Raw genomic sequence first — 20,451 nt, 5'->3', positions numbered from 1 at the left:
ATATATTTCTTAAAGCTAGACAAAATTCTGAATTCAGCAAGAGGTCATTTGTGTAGATTCTTCAAGGTTTTCCCAAAGAAACTAATTGTTCAAATAAAACAAAATATTGAAAATTAGTAGAAACAAATGGTCATTTGTGACAAAGTTTTAATTTGTAACTTCTCATCACAATGGCTGATTAACTAAAGCAATATACTATTACAAGTGCTAGACCAGTGATACTCAAAGTACGGCCCGGGGGCCGCATGCAGCCCTTTTGACCTTTACATGCGGCCCCCAGAGCAGCAGTAGCACTAGGCTGCTGTTTACTGGATTTAACATGGGACACTTTATTTAAACATGATAGAAGATAAGGAAAGAAAAAAAGGAATTTGTCCTGCACCGCTTTAACTGCAGGAACACTTTCTTTCTTGAAGAAATCTTGCAGCAAATATCTATAACTATAAGTGTTCTTAAAAACATCAAAAAGTGTATTTCATTTACACACAGAACCATTTAATCTAACAGTGCACGGAGAAGTATTTTTTTTTTTAAACGAAGGTTTCAAACGTAAATTCAGAAACTTTCATTCCTCCCCCACCCCCAACATTCATTCTTACCCCCACCTTCATAACAATGCCAATAGTGAACTAAGAGGCAAGTCGGTTGTTATCTGCACTCTTTGATTGGCCTGATTTGCTATTATACATGAACAACTTTATAGTTTATTAATTCAAACACAGGAGAATGGTTTGCACAGCGCACAACCCAAAGTCATACATTGTGAGGTCCTCCTACATACAATAATGAAGAAAAAGAAGGGAACGTGAAATAAAACAATTGCCTATGATCACACAGTTTGGTAAAGTTGGGAAGCTGGGATTAATGCCAGGTTTTCTGGTTTCACATTGCGCGATTTAGCCACTAGATCTATATGCTTTGCTGCCCCCTATCACGACCATAACGCCACAACCCCTCCCCACCCAGAGCCCCTCCTCCCTTTGATCGGCATGCAGCTAGCATCAATGCGGCCCTCGGTCGCACCACAGACCAAACTCTGTGGCCCCTGGGAAAATGTTTGTGAGTACCCATGTGCTAGACCATTCTGGTTGCAGGCATGTACAGGGTTAGTGGGTTTTCCAAAAACTTGAGGTACCCAAAGCCAATAACTGAGCTGCACCTTGCAAAGATTTTCAATTGTGCACGGGCATAGAGCAATTCATATGGTAAAATATAAAGAGTGAAAAATAGGTATCAAGGATAAAAATGTATTTCCCAAATGGGCACAAGATATGGAGTTTAAAAGCATTTGTACATCTTTGAACCTGTGGGTGCCCAATACTAGCACGTGAATTAGAGGGCATTTCTCAAAATGTCCTCTTACTTGCACACTGACTTACGTTTGGAAGACACAAATGCAGAGAAATTGTATTGTTCTACTGTTCTATGTTGCCCTAAGTCTCCCAAAAACAACGGTACCACAATTGTGTGGGTAAGGCTGGTACCTGCAACAGGACAGTCCCCCATAACGCAACATGGGCACATCAAATGTTTCCACTGGAAACTGACCCCCTTTTTTGCAATGTGCCTAGCTGTGGATTTTGGGCCCTAATTCAGGTGGCACCCAGGGAAACATAGCAAACATTTTTGAAAACTAAATACCCAGGGGAATCCAGGATGGGGGGGATCTGGCTCTCACCAGGGTTTTTCCCCAGAATCTCTTGCAAACCTCAAACTTTCACTTAAAAACACATATCCTTACATTTCCATGATGGAAAAGTTGTGAAATCTGTGGGGAGCCACGAACTTCCTTCTACCCAGCAGTCTCCTAAGACTTTTGCTAAAAATGGTACCTCACTTGTGTGGTTAGGTCTAGTGCCCGCGACAGGAAACAGCCCAAAACGCAACATGGATACTTCACATTTTTCCACTTAAAACTGACCTGTTTTTTTGCAAAGTGGGTAGCTTTGGATCCCATGAGGTTTTTTTTACTCACAATGCCCTGCAAACCTCAAAAACGTTGCCTGAAATCACACATTATCCTTACATTTCCGTGATGGAAACTACTGGAATTCACAGGAATCCACAACATTTCTACCACGTAGCATTGCCCCACCTGTGCAGATATAACCGCTGCCCCACCTGTGTGGCTGGGCCTAGTGCCCATGACAGGAACAAATCAAACCAAGGACAATGAGAGCCCTTGCATGGGGTCTCCTATTGACCTCGGTTGGATATGTTCCCGTCGCTGGCTCTAGGCTCGACCACACAAGTGTTGCAGCATTTTTATCGGCACATGTGGGGTACTGCTAGTTGGTCGGAATTTTGGGGATTGCTGCGGATTCCAGAAGTTTTCATCACAGAAACATTGGGAAAATGCGTGACTTCAGGCAAAAGTTTGAGGTTTGCAGGGCATTGTGGATTTGAAAACCTCATGGGATTCATACAAGGCACACCAGCCTGTAATCCCCTGGTTGTCTACTTTTCAGAAAAATGTCTGTGGTTGGTAGGTTTCCATGGGTGGCAGCCGAGCATGGCTCCAAATCTCGCAGCTGCCCCAATTGCTGACCTCTCCATGTAGCACTTTAGGGCCTTTTGTGTCAAGTCTCTTGGGCTACCCACACAAGTGATGTACCATTTTTATAAGGAGACTTGGGGGAATGCTGTGTGGTAGGAAATTAGTGGCTTCCCACAAATTCCAGAAGTCAGAAGTTTTTCTCACAGAATGTGAGGAAAACGTTTTTTTTTGGGTTAACATTTGAGGTTTGCATGGCTTTGCGGGTTAGAAAACCCTGGGTCTGGTAGGTTTTTCCAGGCAGCAGCCTACACAAACCCAAAAACTACAGCTGGCACCCATTGCAAGTGGGATGATACTGGGAGTTAGCCAAACTCTCCTGCCCCATTTGTTAAAACATCCCGTAAAAGAATCAAATGTGCTCTTGCTTGCCACTGGGAGGGGATACTTTAGTCTGTGGAGGTTTTAGGGGTGAAGGTGGGGGCTGATGTTAGGCTGGGAAAGACCCAACCCATTATTTTATTCAAAATATATGTTACTGCCATACAGGGGGATTTCTGCCACCCCCAAGCCTCCCGGGGGGGGGGGAGGAGGGGGGGGGATGTAGATCAGGGGTAATTGCTCCATCTGCCTCCAGAGATGGCAGAAATACTGTTACCCCATTTACTTGGTATGTGGCCATAGCCATGTCCATGCTGGGCAACCTACACCCCTATATTTTAAAAAACTCCCTGGTTTCTAGTGGGTTTTCTACTACCCAGGGGCAGATCAGGGTAATAAACCCAACTTGCACCCTGGGGGTGGGGCACAAAGACTGTTTCCCCCATTTTATGGGGGGGGGGGGGTGAACAAACCCATGCTGAGCAGCCCCCACACCTATAATTCTAAAGGAAAAGTAATCCCTGGTGTCTAGGGGGCTTTTGGCCCTCCCTCCCCCATAAACCCCCAGAGGAGGGGCAGATGGGGTAAATGCCATGCGCGCTGATTGCAATTTCAATGAAAATTAAAAAACAGCCTTGGCAGCTCCCAAGGATGCTTCTCGCAGAAGGAAATCCCTCTGCTGCCCCCACCAGAGAGATTTCCTGCCTCATGTGTGAGAATGACTTGGAGCCGTTCTCGGAACACGAACATCATGGCAGAGGATGGCTCCAAAACGTCCTCCACAAGAGCTGGGTTAACCCCCTTTTAATGCGTTCCTAATTTTCTTGTCAACATTGTATTTACTGGTCCCCTATACCTGTGAATTCTGTTTTTTACATCCCAATATTGTTTGGTATTAGGATTTAATTACCCGAGATTTTTGAATCCCAAGGTAATTAAACCTTTAACACACAAACCTGGGAAAAGTTAGATTAGTGGACTCCCTTAAGTGATGTGTTCCTCAGCTACAGGTGAGCACTGGAATTGCTGACTTGTGAATTATGAGATATGTAGTGTGCTTTTACAGCCAAGAGCTATAATCTTTTATTCTTTTAGGCTATCTTTCATTAGATAAGGACTGCTGCACTGCTGAGGAGGATTGGGCAGTTAGTTTTTGCCTCATTCTCTGTTGCCCCTCAACCTGCGTGGACTGGAGTTGTGGTCTTCCCCCAGAGTTTAGCTACAGAAGGCAAAATAGTAGTAGCTTCGGTGATTTTCTCCTACAAGTGATGTGGTGTTCTCCTAAAGACAGCAGCCACCACCTTATAATGTTATGGCGCCATTCTAGAGGGGTGCTTTATAGATGCTACTGGCTCACACTGATCCAGGTGCCCAAAGGAGATGAAACTTAAGTGGTTATAGCCATAATGGCAAACTCCTGGTTATAACATTTGATGGCCCTGTCCTCATGGAGCCTATATAGATAATCGAGGATACATCTACCCAATTGGATACTTACCCAGACCAAGCAAACTTTGCAAGTCCTAACCAGGGATTATCGTTGGAAGCCACAGTTTTTGGAATCACAATCACCTCGCGTCCTCCTTCATAGCATTTCTTTGAAAAAGGAAAGAGAAAATGCAGAAAGAGAATTACATGGAATACCCTATACAAAAATGTTTTCTATTAAACGCCATCTTGTCACTAAGATCTCTTTTCCTAGTCATGGGAAGGAGAAGAGGATCTAGGATCTACTTTAGGTCTCTGCTAAACTGAAAGAAAAACAAAATGTAAGTTTAAAAGTACACTCCGAAGCTCTCCTCTAGCCACACCTACTCCTGTTCCCCTTTTTGATGTCTCTTGAAGAACTCACCCTCTCATCAGCCTTCTAATCTATGCTTACATGTATGCTGGCTGGAATCAAGGGTGTGACATTTGATGTTCTAGATGGTGCCCCAGAATTGGACTGAGATTAATCAGATTCAGATTATGTGTCCACGGTTTTTTGCAAAAGAATGCCTTTACACTGCACAAGGAAAATCAGCCTCAATCTTTTGACATCTGAAGATGGTTCTTCAGAAAAGACATGCAAATGGCTTCAGGCAATGGTGTCAACAAAGAAGTATATTTGAAAAAAATACCTAAAAATACAACTGCTGAACAAAAAATAAAGAAAGTAGATTAGGTTCTCACCATCTGTATCTATGTTTAAATGGATACAAATGAAAAAATGTAGAGGAAGCCTTTCAAATTCTCACCAGCTCCAGTTTTGATCAGATTTAGCTCTTGCATCATTTACTGTTGCGTAACAGCAGCCATTTATCAGACGCTGCACTGCATATGCTGTTAGGTATTTTGCTAACACTTCTTTCTTGCTTGGGGAGATTCTACTCCAAAGAGCACCTTCTAAGTGCCCACTGAATATTAACCTCTACTTTTTGCATGCCCAGAGTCCTATTTTTAAATCACCCAACACTTCTATTGGGAAAACGGAGGTCTCAATGCTGCAAACAGACCAAATAATTTATTACCAAAGAACTGCCTTTTTCTGATGCTTCTATTACCATTGCTCCTCCCCCACACCACATCAAAAGTACAAGTAAAGCCAGTTTCGACCTTCTTTGAGGCAAAGCATCTTAAATCACAAACCTCATCAGCTTCGCATACCCTGACAAAGGACTGCCATTAAAGGAAGAAACTCCCTGTTTTTTTTTCCCCACGTTCTTTCTTATCTCACTCCAGTAACCACTTCTGCTAATGTCTAACCCTAGATGTAGCTCTCGGACACGCACTGGTCTGCTCAGTTCAAAGTAAGGGATCCACTGTTGCCCCCACTGTTTTAGAGATGCTAACCACTGCCTCTCTGTATTGATTTAAGTCACCATGGTTGCATGCTGGCCATGGTGGTTTGGGGCAGAAATGGCACCTATGACACCTAAAGTTCATTCTCCTGGCCCGTGGAGTGAGGGGACTTGTCCTACTCATGCAAAGGCAATTGGAAATCAAGAACCAAATTTGTATACAGAGCTCTCTCTTGCCAAACATGTGTAAGTATCTGACTGAACCTGCTTCCTTTACTTAAAAACAAGACTCAAAATAGTTTCTTGCTGGACACCAGTGGGCCCTGGATCCGTTACTAGGGCAATAATAGGTTTAAGACTGGTTTTAATCAATGATGTGTCAAACTAGACTGTAATCAAGCAACACACCTCCTTAGAGAATATGTAGGCTCTGGACTTCAAAAAGGCACTGAGCGAAAATTTGTAAAGCTCTCTACTGCCTGGAGGCTTCTACTTGCTGCCACTGTTCAAGGAGTAACTGCCACTGCTTAAAAAAAGGGAGACTGAAAACAAGATTACTGAGGAATAAGCCAGGTTTTAAAAGACCTCCCAGAGGAGACTGTGGCTTTCCCTCCGTTCAAGAGGAAGGGAGTGCTACAGTTTAGCTGTCGTGGGTTCATTTTACACACTGCTTGGGCACACATTTTAGTTGAGCTTACACCTGCGGCCTGTGCCCTTTCACCTACATACCTGCTCTGATTTAATTTATTCCGTTTTATTAATTTTTAGTTAGCCTGCTTTCAGTGGGGAGGTTTTTATTTTCTAATCAGCTGAAACTCTGACTATGCAAATTTTTTTGCGCACGACATTTCACCATGTACCTCTGTCCAAAGCTGTCAAGAACAGTATATGATAATACAGCTAGCAACAGTTGCCACAAGAGAATGTAAACAGTCTGACTCTTAGGCACATGCTTGCCGTCTGGCCTTTTTCACAAAACAGAAATTTGCTTTGGATGATGAAGCTGACAAATCTGCAGTAGCTATGGCTTCTGTTCCTGCAATTACTTGTTCTTAAATGAGATTAGATAATGAGACATTGGCTGGTGTTAAAGTTTCGGCTGATGGCAAGCCTTTACCAAAAGCATACCCTGCTAAATATACCTACCACCTCAGCGTCAAAACTACTGCATTTGCAACAGAGATCAGATCTCATTAAAGCAGTGCATGAGGGTGTTGCTTCTGCTCATCCTGGTGTGACGACTACTATTTCCCTGCTACAAAAACGCTATTGGTGTCCTTTGCTGTGACATGTCAACAAATTAAAGGGTCCACCATCAGACACCCCTCTTAGTGTCCGACAAACCACTACAATGTGTGTACCTCGACCATTGTGGTCTCCTACAACCTGATGGGACATACAAATACATGTCAGTTGCGGCTGAGTCATGTTCTAGATTCTTGGGGGTATGTCCACAACAATCATCTGACACCCTAACTGTTATTAAAGATTTGCAAGTCTTCATCTGGACATATGCGGTTGCAGCATTCCACTTGAACCAGGGCCCTGTCAGGGCATTCAGGGACACTATGGCAATGACGGGTTCAGAGAGCACTAAATAATCTGCCCAGAAGGTCCTTGGGAGGACGTACCCCTTACAAGGTCCTGTTTGGGATACCTATGTATGTCCCAGATCTTGATGGCCCTGGCGCGGAAGCTGCAGAACCACCTTTCGGCATAAATGAACGTGTCACTGTTTTACAGGAATCAACAATTTTGGATGAAAATTCATCTATCTTCGCAGCCACCTTGGGAATGAGGGATTTGGTAACAGAACTACCGGCTGGATTCCTAAAGTTAGGGATCTAGTATGAGAAAAGACTGCAGTAAAAAAGGAGTTTGACCCATCTTAGAGCACCAGTTTCAGTCCTGGGAATACATGGTATCAGAACTGTCCTCTTACCACTGCTGCCTGGCTGTAAAGAAAACCGTTTTATTTCAATTTGAAAATGTCAAATTGCACCATCCAGCAAAAGTAGTTTCCTGGCCTCCCTCACTACCCAACGGGATATACCTCTTCAAGCACTCCATAATGCTTCTACAGGTACCAACTCCACAGCTGTCTCCCCAAGCTTGGGAAGGGTGGAGAATTAAGTTCTCCTACTTCCTGTCACTACTGCACCAACAAGAAACATCCAAACTATGGATCTTTACTACTCCAATTCAACAGAGACTGATAACATTGCTTATTATGAACCACCACGGTTGGGTCCATCTGCCAGTTCTGCACTAGTTCCTGTCTGTTCACAAACAGCTTCAGGTTACTTTGTCAATATTGACAACTTTTCTTCAAATTCTTCTGCAAATGCATCAGTTTCAGCAGCACATAAGCTTTGTAAGTGGCTCATAAACAATTATTTAGTTTTTTCGATGGTACTACCTAAGGATACTTCTGACTACTTGCCTTTCTGCTTTGGATTGGGTGTGTCATTGTTTTATTTTTATTGATTAATGGTCACCTTCTGGCACTCTTCAAGGCCTAGGAAGCCATCTCGATCAACATCTTTGCGATGAGAGTATTATATTGGAGGGTGATTTTCAAAACCACATTGAGCCCCTAGATGATGAAGGTGCTCATTTTACGCAAATCGAGGATGACTTTTGGGCAGTACTTCAACTGGATATTCCACCTATCCATAAGTGGGCACAGGTGGCCCTTCAATTAAAGGCATCAACACTTGTGTTTGGGTTCAGGGCTGCTGATGGCCATACCAAGTCTGATCGTTCAGTGGCCCACACTTTCAATAAACCTCTTCATCCTGGCAGGATTAACTATTTTTTTAGGTCAATCTTAGGGTATGGCCCTAATAAACAGATATGAGAGTTCTTGAAAGGATAGAAAGTGATGTTTTGTGCTCCTGCAGTGTGTTTTAAGTTAGGATCAGAGAATTTATAATGTTGCATTTGTATTGTTTTAATTATTTATTTTTATATATTCTTGTACTTGTAATAAGTAATAAAGTTTTGAACGAACCTTACCTTTCTTCCCATAAGGTCCGAAGAGACTTATTCCTTGTGAACATTTCAGCAGTTGCAATTCCTGAAGGGAGTGTGTTGGATAAAGAACCACATAATATATTTGATCCTACTGAGGTCATTCATATTCAAAACATCTCGGAAGCGTCTATGAATGATATTATTACACTTGGGGTTGTTTCTGATGATTGGGATGTTAAAACAGTTGATTCTATGCTTTCTGAGCTTGAATATTAAACTGTTTCGGAAAGTGAAGGTGTATATAGGACTACAGCGAGTTATGGGGAAATGTTCTGTTATTGCCATTATGGACATCACTTTCTGCACTGAGCTAGTACACCAAAAGCAGTTTTTAATTACACACAATGGGAACATTGTCAGACTCCTCCGGTTGGGAGTGCCAAAATGTATGTAGAAAAGTTTGCATATTTTTCTGGGCATGTTGCTAAAAATGCAGAGTCATACTCCTTTAAATTACCTCCTTCTAAGGTAAGAAGAAAATTGCTAACCAACGCAAAATGATTCTATTCAAATTCCTTTGTTTCTTGGCTGGCTATTGACGGCTATGAATTTTGTAAAATAAAAACCCTGTTGATATAAAGAGTGTTTGGGGAAGACGTGATTGGCAAATACAGTGCACGGAAGCTTTATTTCGAGCATGCTTTATTCCTTTACAAATAATAATTCTGAATGACTCAGTTAAACAAACAATTTGCGCCTGAGGTTAGCAAAAATAAAATAACTGCATGTGCCCACTATTCGGACACTAACAACATTTCACAATTGGCAGACACTTTTAAATGTCACAGAAGAACAGCTTACTAGTTGGGTTCAGAATGGTACCTTGAATTCCTTACTTTCACATCCCGGCAGGTGGTTATTGTGGCCAGTGGAGACAAATGGTTGTTGGGCAGGTTTTGTAAATTCCACATGGGGTTTCAGAGCAAGCCAACCAGGCCCTCGATAGGTCACAGCGCAACACTCAGGTATCACTATGACAAAGTGTGAGTAAACTTTGCCAATAGTGGTTACGTTCTTCCACATTAGCAGTTGTCAAAGAACACCTTAGTCTCTTTTCAGAAGAGGTCGACTTACAAGATTCCGTGTTGGGTCCTAGAAAAACACACTCCAAATGCTTTCTATATATTATATACAATGAAATTCGGTAGGTTTCGCAAACGGAAGCTCCTGCATGTTTAAGGCAAATTGATAAAGAAAACATGTAAAAGGCTTTGCAGTTGTCGATAATGGTATGAACACACTGTCTTTCTAAATAACATTGTGTCATCTGCAATAGACGTCACTCAGAACAATATGTCATTTTTACATCATGGACAGAGTCAACTTGGGTCCATTATGCAGCAAGGGTGGCGACTACAAGTTCTTAAAAGTGGCTGCGCCTTGGCAGCATGTTAACTCTACTGAGTTATCTGCTGCCTTTGATTTGACCAGACAACAAAAGGTAGTGGCTAAAAAAGAAGCGATTTATGTCATGCTTAACACTGAAAGATTGGAAAAGCTGCCCTTTACTGTAGCGGAAATTCCATCAGCAGTATGGCTAATACATGGGGTGATTAATCTGCCCGTTTCCACATCTCAGTTTAGCAAGTGTCTGAAACATTTTGCAATTGGCAGCTTTGAGCACTTTGGGAACAGTTACATCCACAAGGTGTGAGAGTTGCCTTTCGATCACAAATGTCTAAACGGTGAAGCAGAGGTCTTTTTTTAGCAAATGTGAAACTCCTGTTAGTCATTCTATGATTTGCATGCAGGTGTCCTTGCACGGCAATTGTAATGCTGCCATAGCAAATTTGGCATGTTATCTGAAGGGTACTCCTGTCTCTTTTATTCACCCAGTATTTCAGATACTTCCAAATGTAAGTTATGTGATGCTGAACAGTGAAGGCTGTTGTGGACTGAAGCCTGGAATTGCCTATGTGATTTTGGTATCTGAGATTGTAACTTTCTGCGGCCATGTGTTATATCTCCCCCAAATGTAAATTATGACAAATTTTGAGCAGAGCAAAGGCACTACTGATTCAAAAACATGTGGCTCTGAAATCAGCCAGAGACCTATGACCTTCAACTAGGAAGGTCATGAGCAAAGATACAGTCCTTAATAAATACCAACTTCCCCAAACATTTTGTAGAGTTGGTAAACTAGATTTTCAATACATCAATACTGTAGGAATTGTGCAACTTTTTAAGGCTGTCGGGTCTGGATTTGTTAGCACATTCCAGACTGTATTTGGAGTGATACCTTCAGCCATCCATTTGCTCTTTTCAAATGTATTTGGTGGATTCCCAAAAACTTTGAGATTGATTGGAGGCATATTGCTGTTGCTATTTTTAAAATACAGTACAATGGCATGTCCCATCTCAGCAAAGCGGAGTACTGCAGCTCCCACCAGCCCACGTATGTTGCAGTACTTCAGAGTTTCACTGCTGGAGGAACTTGAGCTGAATTGGTCATTGACATTCCGACCAATACTGACCTGTGCGCAGCCGATTTTCCACTGTTTGTGATGATTCTTTGAGTGTGCACCAAAGGAGTCTCTTGCCATGCATCATGTGCCTTCTGTGGACACAGAACTGTTAATGTTCTTGTTGAGGGCTCATTCACGGACTGCAGTTGATATGCGTGGCATCTTATGAGCCACCTGGCTCCTTCAACATCTGAAGCTCCAAGAGATTTGGCCCCCTCAACTGGTCCTATGGTTCAGGCATCTGCACACATGCTCTGTAAATCCTTCCCCTAACGTGCTAGCCAACTTGTCGCCTGCAGAGGTGGTGTCCTCCGAGATTTACTGCAGGATCTTAATTATTGTTGAACTCGTTGATAGGCATTTTTGTTTAAATTACTAAATTGACCTTTAAAATGGCCTGCCTTGCTTGTCATCTTAGACATTTTTATCTCTTTGATGTATATTTTAACATACTTTTAGTATTTTAAGTTTAAAAGCATTTTAGTTTGAGAATTACACACTTGCCCGGACAATGGGGAGGGTGCCATGGCTTCATTTAACAGTGCTTGGGCACACATATTTTAGCTTAGGCCTGAGGCCTGTGCCCTTTCACCTACGTATGTGCTCCAAATGAATCAATGTATGTTATTCCAGTATGTTGGGACTAGTGACAGAGATTATAAAATGTAGGTCTCAATGAAGAGCTCTGGTTACAAATTGTTCCTCTCAGGGAGGAAAGATTTTAATAGGGAGAGGGCAGTACCTCAGATACCCAAGCTAAAAAGAAAGTCAATCAGAATCTCATGATTGAAAGTATCAAAGGCCACTGAACGATCCAACAAGATCAAGGCAGCTTTTCCTCCCTGATCCAGAATGGCCCTAAGTTCTCATGAGGCCATGATTAATGCTGACTGGGTACTATGACCGCCTCTGAAACTAGGATCAGTTGATTCTAACCTATAAAACAAAAGCATCAATTTTTTCCATCGAACAATGCCCAGCCAAATGTATTAAATAATTTGACTCTCTTAAACATATCAAACCAGTCCTTTATTAAAGGAGCAGGTCCCAGTCCTCTGTAACCTGCCGAAAGCCCCACAATTAAAACACACAAATAAACACAACCACAAATCCAGAGATCTTAGCAAACAGCTAACTAATCTCTAACCTAGCACACCCAAATTATGGAAAAGCAAGACATGAGGCAACTTTAAGAACACATGGAACTAAACAATCCTTCCCAGGGCCACTGAATCAAGGTTCGGATCCACATGAAGCACTGAATGTGCAATGTCCAACACTAAAGAAGATCTCATCCCCGCGATGGACAAAGAAAACAAACACCTGTAATACCCCTCTGCCACTAAACAACATGGTGGAACACACAATTCTTCTCAATAGGCTTGGAAACTCGACATGTGAGTCTGAATTATCCTTGGTTTGGATCCAACTACTTCTTTGCAGACACAGCAAAACAATAATGAGTTGGTTAAGTAGAGTTATCATCACAACTGTGGTTATGGAGATACCCCATGGACCACTCTGTTGTTGCATACTCTTCAACATCTAAATGCGGTCTCTGGTGCAATTCTACAAATGATGCCAGCTGAACATCCACATTTTTGCAGATGGCATCAAAATCAACTTGCAGGTGGAAAGAAGAGAAGAAAATCAGGCCAACATTTCATCATGCCTAAGCGCTGTGTTCACTTGTTGAAAAAAAGAGCTTCCTGTACACGACTGAAGCTAAAAGGAAGACACCTTGTGTCGTCTGGCCAACAGGTTGTGGATCACACGGATATAATAGAAACTAGCGATTTTCTTATAATTGACAGCTCTGGTTCCATGACCAAGCCAAGGCAGTGATTAAGGATGCAACTTATAGCTCTCCTCCCGCCAGAAAATTCTTCCCACTGCTCCCATTCAACCAATAGGTGGAGCTCACATGACCTCTGCTAGTGGAATGCCTGGACTACTGCAGAGTCATCTACACTGACAGACATAAAAGGTTACAAAACAAGGCAGCCGGAATGTGCCCTAACCTCAGTACAAATAATTACAATAAATCAACCCTAAAGTATGTGTTAGGCTCCCGGATCAAGTTCAAGGTGGTCACTAAAGTTAACAAAGCACACTTGTGGAAAGGCACAGAATACTTGTGATCGCTGGACAGCCACAATGCACAAAAATAGGAATCTATGCTTAACGACTGCCTACCTCATCAACCAATCAACCTATAAAAGACAGAAACAATGAGTCAGATCCTTGCGAGTCAGTGACCCCCCATGCTGTACTATGCCCTGAAACCCAAACCTAAGACCCAAATCAATTTTCAAGTGTTCAGAAAATGCTTAAATACCAACTCTTCACGTAAAAGATTGAAAATGTGTCACATGAAGAACACCAACAAGGTTTTCACTTCGTACATTAGACATCAATGTCACTATTACTTGAAGGACACTGGACAAGGTTCCCACCTCACATAACTAATCTTTAAGATGCCTACACATGATGAAAGGAGACTTTTTTGACAAGCATTTAAGCACTATAAACTGACCAAAAGGTGACAGTGTATGCCTCATTATGAGTCCCTGTTACCTCAGATAAAGGTACTTATAATTTTTTGCATTAAACCTCACGCTGGAATAGAAGATGCTTGTGGTATTGGTAGTTATGGGTGGTATGGGGTGTTACCTGTGCTTGCCTAAATGTTTCCTATGGCTGAAAATTTGAATATGCTGCATATTTGAAAGCAAGTATCCCCTTTTGGACTTCCTTCAATAAGGTATGGCCCATCAGACTGTCAAGGAATCCCTGCATCAGTTCCTAAAAAACAAAATCATACTTTGTAGTCATACTAGAGTCTTGTGCACCATATGGGGCCACATAGTAGTGCACCCCCGAATTAGTGTACAAAGGAGAGATGGTAGAATTTCAGTCTCAATTCTTTAGACCCACTTCCTAACTTATGAAAAGAAGCTCAAGATAGATTTCTTTTCTAAGTCCTCAACTGCCAGTGCAGCTGATCATACCTGACGTTTCTCCTTTGTTCCAGAGGATCCCCTGATTTTGTTCTCTTTTTAAGAAAGCATTATCATCATAGAACTCCCCCAAACCGTAGGGTACATCTGGTGTGTAGCTTAAATACTGGATACCCTCCTCCGGCCAATACATGTTGTTGCCCCACCCATCTACACCTCTTCTGTTCCTTCTGATCCCCCATGTTGTGAAAGCCACGCTGCCACCCAATGTGCCCAGTGTTGCTCCCGCTGCCCACAAGTGCAAGTGTTGGTTTTCCCATCTGCTGAAAGAATGAACTAAAACTCCTTTTACATATCTTTTTTATTTTTATTTGCCGACCTGAGTTTGATCAGCAAACAAAAAGCAGCCTTGTTATTTTGTAGGCAGTGATATCTACAACCTGAAAATATGCCTTTTTTTCGCTTGATTAGCCATGGTGCACAGCATTGGGGGTGCCGTGAAGAATGGCTAAAAGATATTGGCAAAGCAGACAAGAATTATTGGCTTTGCCAATGCTTGTGTTAGTCAGAGTTTTGTTAATCAGGACCCATGCAGCTACTTTGTGGCGAGGTGCAGATCAATGGTGCCCTCCTTTTGCCATTAGGGAGACAACCTTCCATGGCAAAACAATTCGAAGGGTTTTGACAGGGAGTAAACAAACGCCTGCCCATTACTAAATGCTTAATCACAGGTACACGTCATCAAAGGGAGACGAGAGAAGGAAAATGTACATCACTCTCACACAAAAAAATGGAACGCATCTTTGCTTTCATGGTGTGGAAGCATTCCACATCCACGCAAGTAGTCCACGAAAGCAGAGCAGCGTAATGGAGGGCTTATAACATTTGGCTATGCTTCTGTGTATCGACCTGAAATCAGTTAGCCATATGGACTTTGTGGTACGAAGGAAAGACGCAGACCTGGAACACTGCTAGACGAATACAGCTGTTAACATTATCACTGATGGTTGAAAGACAGAAATCACATGTCTGTCACAGATAATCAGGCATCCAGATTACCAATTGGTCTCAGCATTTTTTTTTTTTATTTCACATAATGTGATACTGCAATAGCCAATGTTTGAGGATTTCTCCTACGTATTCCTCAAAAAGGGGGTATGGATGAAGGTGCCAAAACCATAGCGCAGAACAAAAATCTTCCTGAATTTTTTGACATTTCGTGGCAGTTCGATTACTGCTCAAACTTAGTGAAGTGGCGTCGTGGGTCTGCAAAATGCAATATAAGTGTGAAATTCCTTTGCAAGGGTTTTTCTGACAGAACATTTGACCCAACAACATCCCCAGCTTATCGAAGATCCCCCATTGCAGTTCTTTTTATTTTGATTAGGTGTGGGTGGGTCACTGAGCACTTGAGCCAGGCTCTCCCTCAGCTCTAGTTACCATTGGAACCTCAAGCCTATAACTAGCCGAGCTTTCATGGGGGTTCTGCCTGCCACCCTCACTCTACCTTCATGCACAAAGAGGTAAAAACTAGCATTAGCATGTGAGGTAAAATAAGAGACAAACAGAAGAACAAGAAACTAGAAGAACAAGTTACCTTTAGTAATGCTTTATTTAGTAGAGACATATTCCAGTTGAAGATTTCTTACCTTTAGAATTTCCCCAAGGCATCAGTCTTGATTCTGAGATTTTTCTCGAACAGTACCCCTGCGCACCATTGGGTGGCATTGACTAGCTCTGCTTTCGTCATCATCCGCGCCGGATATGACGTCCAGGTCCTAAATATAGCGCAGAGCCATGAAGAACACTGACCACTGGTGCGTCAAAACCAAGGCCCTGAAAGGGCACACCCAGTCCTTAGAAATCAGTTCGCAAGTGGGGAGGATGGGTGGGTTGGTAAGGAATCTGTAACTAGAATATGTCTCTACCAGATAAGGTGTTACCAAAGGCAAGTAAATTACTCATTGGACAGACTTCTAATTGTAGATTCCTTACCTTTTGAATAGATACCGAAGCAATACCATCCTCGTAGGTCTGTGAACCAAGATCAGACTAGAACGTTGTGCAGGACCGAACGGGCAAAGTGCCCGTACCTACAGACCTGACTGTCCAGGCAGTAGTGTTTGGTAAATGTGTGCAGAGATGCCCACGAGGCCACCTGGCAGATGTAAAGGAATGGAACTCCATGTGCTAACACAGACGTCACAGATGTAGCTCTGGTAGAAAGAGCATGCAAACCTGCAGGTGGTTGCTTCTTGGCCTATGCGTAACAGATTCTAATGCAGAGTATGACCTATCGGGAGATGGTCCACTTCTGCACTGCCTGCCCTTTTTTCGCACCAACATAACCAACAAAGTTGATCACCCACCCAAAACTCTTTTCTACGATCATGGTAGAAAAACAACACTTTTTGGGTTAAGGTGGTGGATCTCTCCTCTTCCTTAGGAGGATGTGAGGGTGTGTAAAAAGCAGGAAAGGCAATGGATTGGCCTACATGAAAGGACGTGACCACTTTTAGCAAAAAATGAAGCCCTTTTGCAAAGCACTATTTTGTCAGGACAGGTAGATAGGTAGGGCAGCTTAGAGGACAATGCCTGCAGCTCACTCACCCTGCAGGCAGATTTAATAGCCACAAGGAAGGCTGTTGTTAAGGAGAGAAGCCTGAGAGGACAATTGTGGAGAGGGTCAAAAGCAGTGCACATTAGGAGCGTTAGAACCAAATTCAAATCCTATTGGAGCATAATGAATGGGGATGGATGAAACATAGGAGTAAGATTTTTAAAGAACCTAGTCACAATAGGAGACTTAAACAAAGGGGGTTGATCAGGCAACCTCAAAATGCAGAGACAGCAGATAAATAATCTTTAAGAATGCCCACAGCAGAACCCTGCTGGGCTAGAGAAAGGATAAACAACAGGACCTCAGAGAGAGAGGTGGGGGGGTGGAGTGGGGGGGGAGGAGTATAGGGGTCAACAAACTTATCTGCGTACCATGCTACAAACTTATTACGACGACAGGCATATACTGGTTTTGGTGGAGGGATGCCTGGTTTCCCAGATGACATTACAGACTTCGAGCGGAAGGTCAAAAGCCGTCACCTGTTGCCACTCCAACTCCGCGCAAAAAGGTGGAGGTTGAACTGGTTCAGGTGGAGGACCCTCCCCTGCTGTGACGGAAGATCTTCCCAAACGGGCAGTCTGATTGGAGGATCGATGGCCGTGCTCAGTAGCTCGGGATACCAAACTCTCTGTGCCAAGTCCGGTGCCACAGGAATGATTCGGGCCAGTTGTTTTTGATCTTCTTGAGAACTCTGGGGAGAAGTGGTGTAGGCAGAAAGACATACAGGAGGCCCGAGTTCCACTCGAGACGAAAAAAAATTGCAGAGCGACTGCCACCTTGGAAACTTCAACTCGCAATACTGCTGACATTGCATATTCTCTGCAGAGGAGAACAGATCTAACCAAGGCCCTCCCCACTGTTGAAAGAGTCCCTGCACAACCTCCGGATTGAGACGCCATTCGTGATCGACTAAGCACTGACGGCCGAGTTTGTCCGCTCTGGCGTTCAGAGAGGCCACCAGATGTTGAACCACCAGGAATTTGCCTTGCTGTTCCAGCCACATCCAAAGGCGCAGAGCCTCTTGACAAAGGGTCCACGACCCCACCTTGCACTATTTGTTGCAGTACCACATGGCAGCTGTGTTGTCTGTGGATACCTGCACTACCTTCCCCGTGAGAGAGGGTAGAAATGCTTTCAGAGCTGGCCTGATTGCCCAGAGCTCCAGCAGGTTGATGTTGAGTGCGGACTCTGCCAAAGACCAGATGCCTCTGATCTCCGCCTCCCCAGATGACCTTCCCAGCCCAGGAGTGATGCATGGTAGAGGGATCTGCGTCTGACCCTATCACGGTTTGTTAGCCACCACTGAAGATCTCACGCAGTTCCCTTCGAGTTTAGGATCATGTTGGAGCGATTCCCGTGGTGCTGATCCCACTGGAACCTCAGCTCACACTGCAGAGCCCGCATATGCTGTCTGGCATGATTCGCCAACAGGATGCAGGAGGCCCAGCAGCCTCAAGTCATTCTCACTGAAATCCAGGATAGAGGCTGAAAAATTGGTACCATAGCCTGAATAGCCTGGACTCACCGCTCGGGAGGATAGGCCCGAACCTGCACTGTGCCCAGAACAGCTTCGATGAAAGGTAGTGTCAGGTGTGACTTTGGCACGTTTATTGTGAACTCCAGCAAATGCAGGAGGTCGCCATAGTCTGGAGGGGGGAGACAACAGCCTGGGGTGATCAAGCTTTCAACAGCCAGTCGTCAAGATAGGGAAAGACTGAAACCCCTAACCTGTGCAGATGGGCTGCGAGCACTGCCATTACCTTGGTGAACACCTGAGGGGCGCTGGTAGGGCCAAAGGGGAGCACAGTGATCTGAAAGTGCTTGTGGCCTACCATTAACAGCAAGTGAAGTCTGTGGGCAGGCAGGACGGGAATATGGAAATAAGAGCCAGTCGCCTGGGTCCAGGGCAGAAAGTACCTGAGCCAGAGTGGGCGTTTTGAACTTCTTCCTGAGGAAGAGATTGAGGAAACAGTGGTCTATGAGATGGCTGAGGCCATTGCCCTTTCTGGGTACCAGAAAGTATCTGGAACATCAACCACAACCTTTTTCTGTCACAGGACCCTCTATATGGCTCCCTTGGCTAAGAACAGTAAACTTCTCTCGAAGAAGTGCCAAGTGATCATCTGTCATCCGATTGTAGGATGGTGGCATGGATGGAGTGGTAGTCTCGAAGGGGAGGGCGTAGCCCCTTTGGACTATCTGCAAAACCCACCTGTCTGATGTGATGGACTGCCAGCGGAGTAAGTGATGGCTGGTCCCTGGTGGGGATGAGTCAGAAAAGGAAGGCTTGACGGCAGCTGCGGTGGGGTGCGGGAGAGGGATTGGGGGTGTGGACTGGTTGGACTGCTGACTCCCTGATCCATCAGCACGGTGGAGCCCACATCCCCAGCCGCGCAGAGGCTGGGCAGCATGCGCGGCACAGTGGCTGAACAGAAATGGACGTGGTAGGGCGCCCCTTCCATAACACAAAAAGGGCGAAAAGCAGACTGAGGGGGACAAGGGGCCACCGCGAGGCCCAAGGACTTGGCCACAGCATGAGAATCCTTGAAGCACCCGAGAGATTAGTCTGCTTTCCCTCCAAAGAGACGGCTGCCATGAAAGGGCATAAGACTGGCTTGGACATCCCCCGAAAAGCGAGACATCCTCAACCAGGCGAGGTGCCTAAGAGCCACTGTCAATGCAACCCCTCTGCCCAGTGAGTCGGTCATGTCCAGTCCACATCGGATAATGAACTTTGCTTCATATCTCCCATCAGAAACTGCTTGGGAAAGTACAGCCCAGGCCTCCTCCGGGACCTTTGGCCGCACTTGCACAACCATATCCCACAAGGTGTGGGAATAAAAGCCCAAAAAGCATGATGCGGTGACCGACCTAAATGCTAGGCTGGCGGAAGAAAATGACTTCTTTCCAAGTGTGTCCAGCCTCTTGAATTCAGTGTTCGGGGGTGCAAAAGGGAATGTGACCTGGACGAAGTGGAGGCTTAGAAGAAAAAACTCTTAGGGGTGGGGCATTGCGTGAGGAAACTCAGGTCGCCCGGAGCGGGGCATTGGCAGCGGCAATTGTCTTGTTCCATGGCGCCCCAGTTTTATTGAAGGGGAGCAAATGTTCGGAGGATGAAGCTGCAGGCTGACGCACAAGGCTGCAGCATCAGGAGCTTAGTATTGACTGCCACAAAAGGCTGCTCAAGGTCCAGGACCTCAGCTACTCTTCGCACCACCATAAAGTATGAAGCACCCTCCTCTGTAGCCACTGTAGGAGGAGAAAGCATGCCAGTATCTGGGCAGTGTCCAGTCCACTGGCTTCACCCAATTCTGCACGCCAGTCCACAGGGTCTTGGAGCTGCTATTTCAAAAGGTCCAGAGGCCCCTTTAATTCCTCACAGTAATCTAACCCTTAAGAAACAGGCTCAGGATCTGACATAGGAGGCACAGCTCCTGTCGGCGCCAGAGTCGGCTTTGTACAACACCCATCTGGCTCTGTGTCGGAGTCAGCAAAGAGGATGGTGATGGCACCGCTCAGGGGCCCAGGCGGCACCAGGAGCGGCATCGGGGAAGGTCAAGATGGTTCAGCTGTTGCCGTCCTGGATCAATCATCGATCCATGGGTGCCCCACGGAGCTGAAGCTGCTGGCGCAGAACCCAAAGGGACCCCTTCCAATTCTGTGGGACCCGAAGGCACTCCAACGATGTCAGACTGCCCAAAAATGAGGCATATGC

At 44.5% G+C, this 20,451-nt stretch overlaps 1 protein-coding gene across 2 annotated transcripts in view; it reads right to left on the bottom strand.

Moving 5' to 3' along the window:
* The window catches only part of LOC138260021 (zinc finger FYVE domain-containing protein 1-like), a 118,231-nt gene that overhangs the window by 51,228 nt on the left and 46,552 nt on the right, over positions 1–20,451 (bottom strand). For both annotated transcript variants that reach the window (XM_069208088.1, XM_069208090.1), the window contains exon 6: positions 4,374–4,471. In XM_069208088.1, coding sequence (XP_069064189.1) covers positions 4,374–4,471 — 98 coding nt within the window. The remainder of the gene's footprint in view (positions 1–4,373; positions 4,472–20,451) is intronic.

This window comes from Pleurodeles waltl, chromosome 9, assembly GCF_031143425.1.
Source record: "Pleurodeles waltl isolate 20211129_DDA chromosome 9, aPleWal1.hap1.20221129, whole genome shotgun sequence".
In the NCBI taxonomy this organism is placed as follows: Eukaryota; Metazoa; Chordata; class Amphibia; order Caudata; family Salamandridae; genus Pleurodeles; species Pleurodeles waltl.
This window is presented reverse-complemented; position numbering and strand designations above follow the sequence as displayed.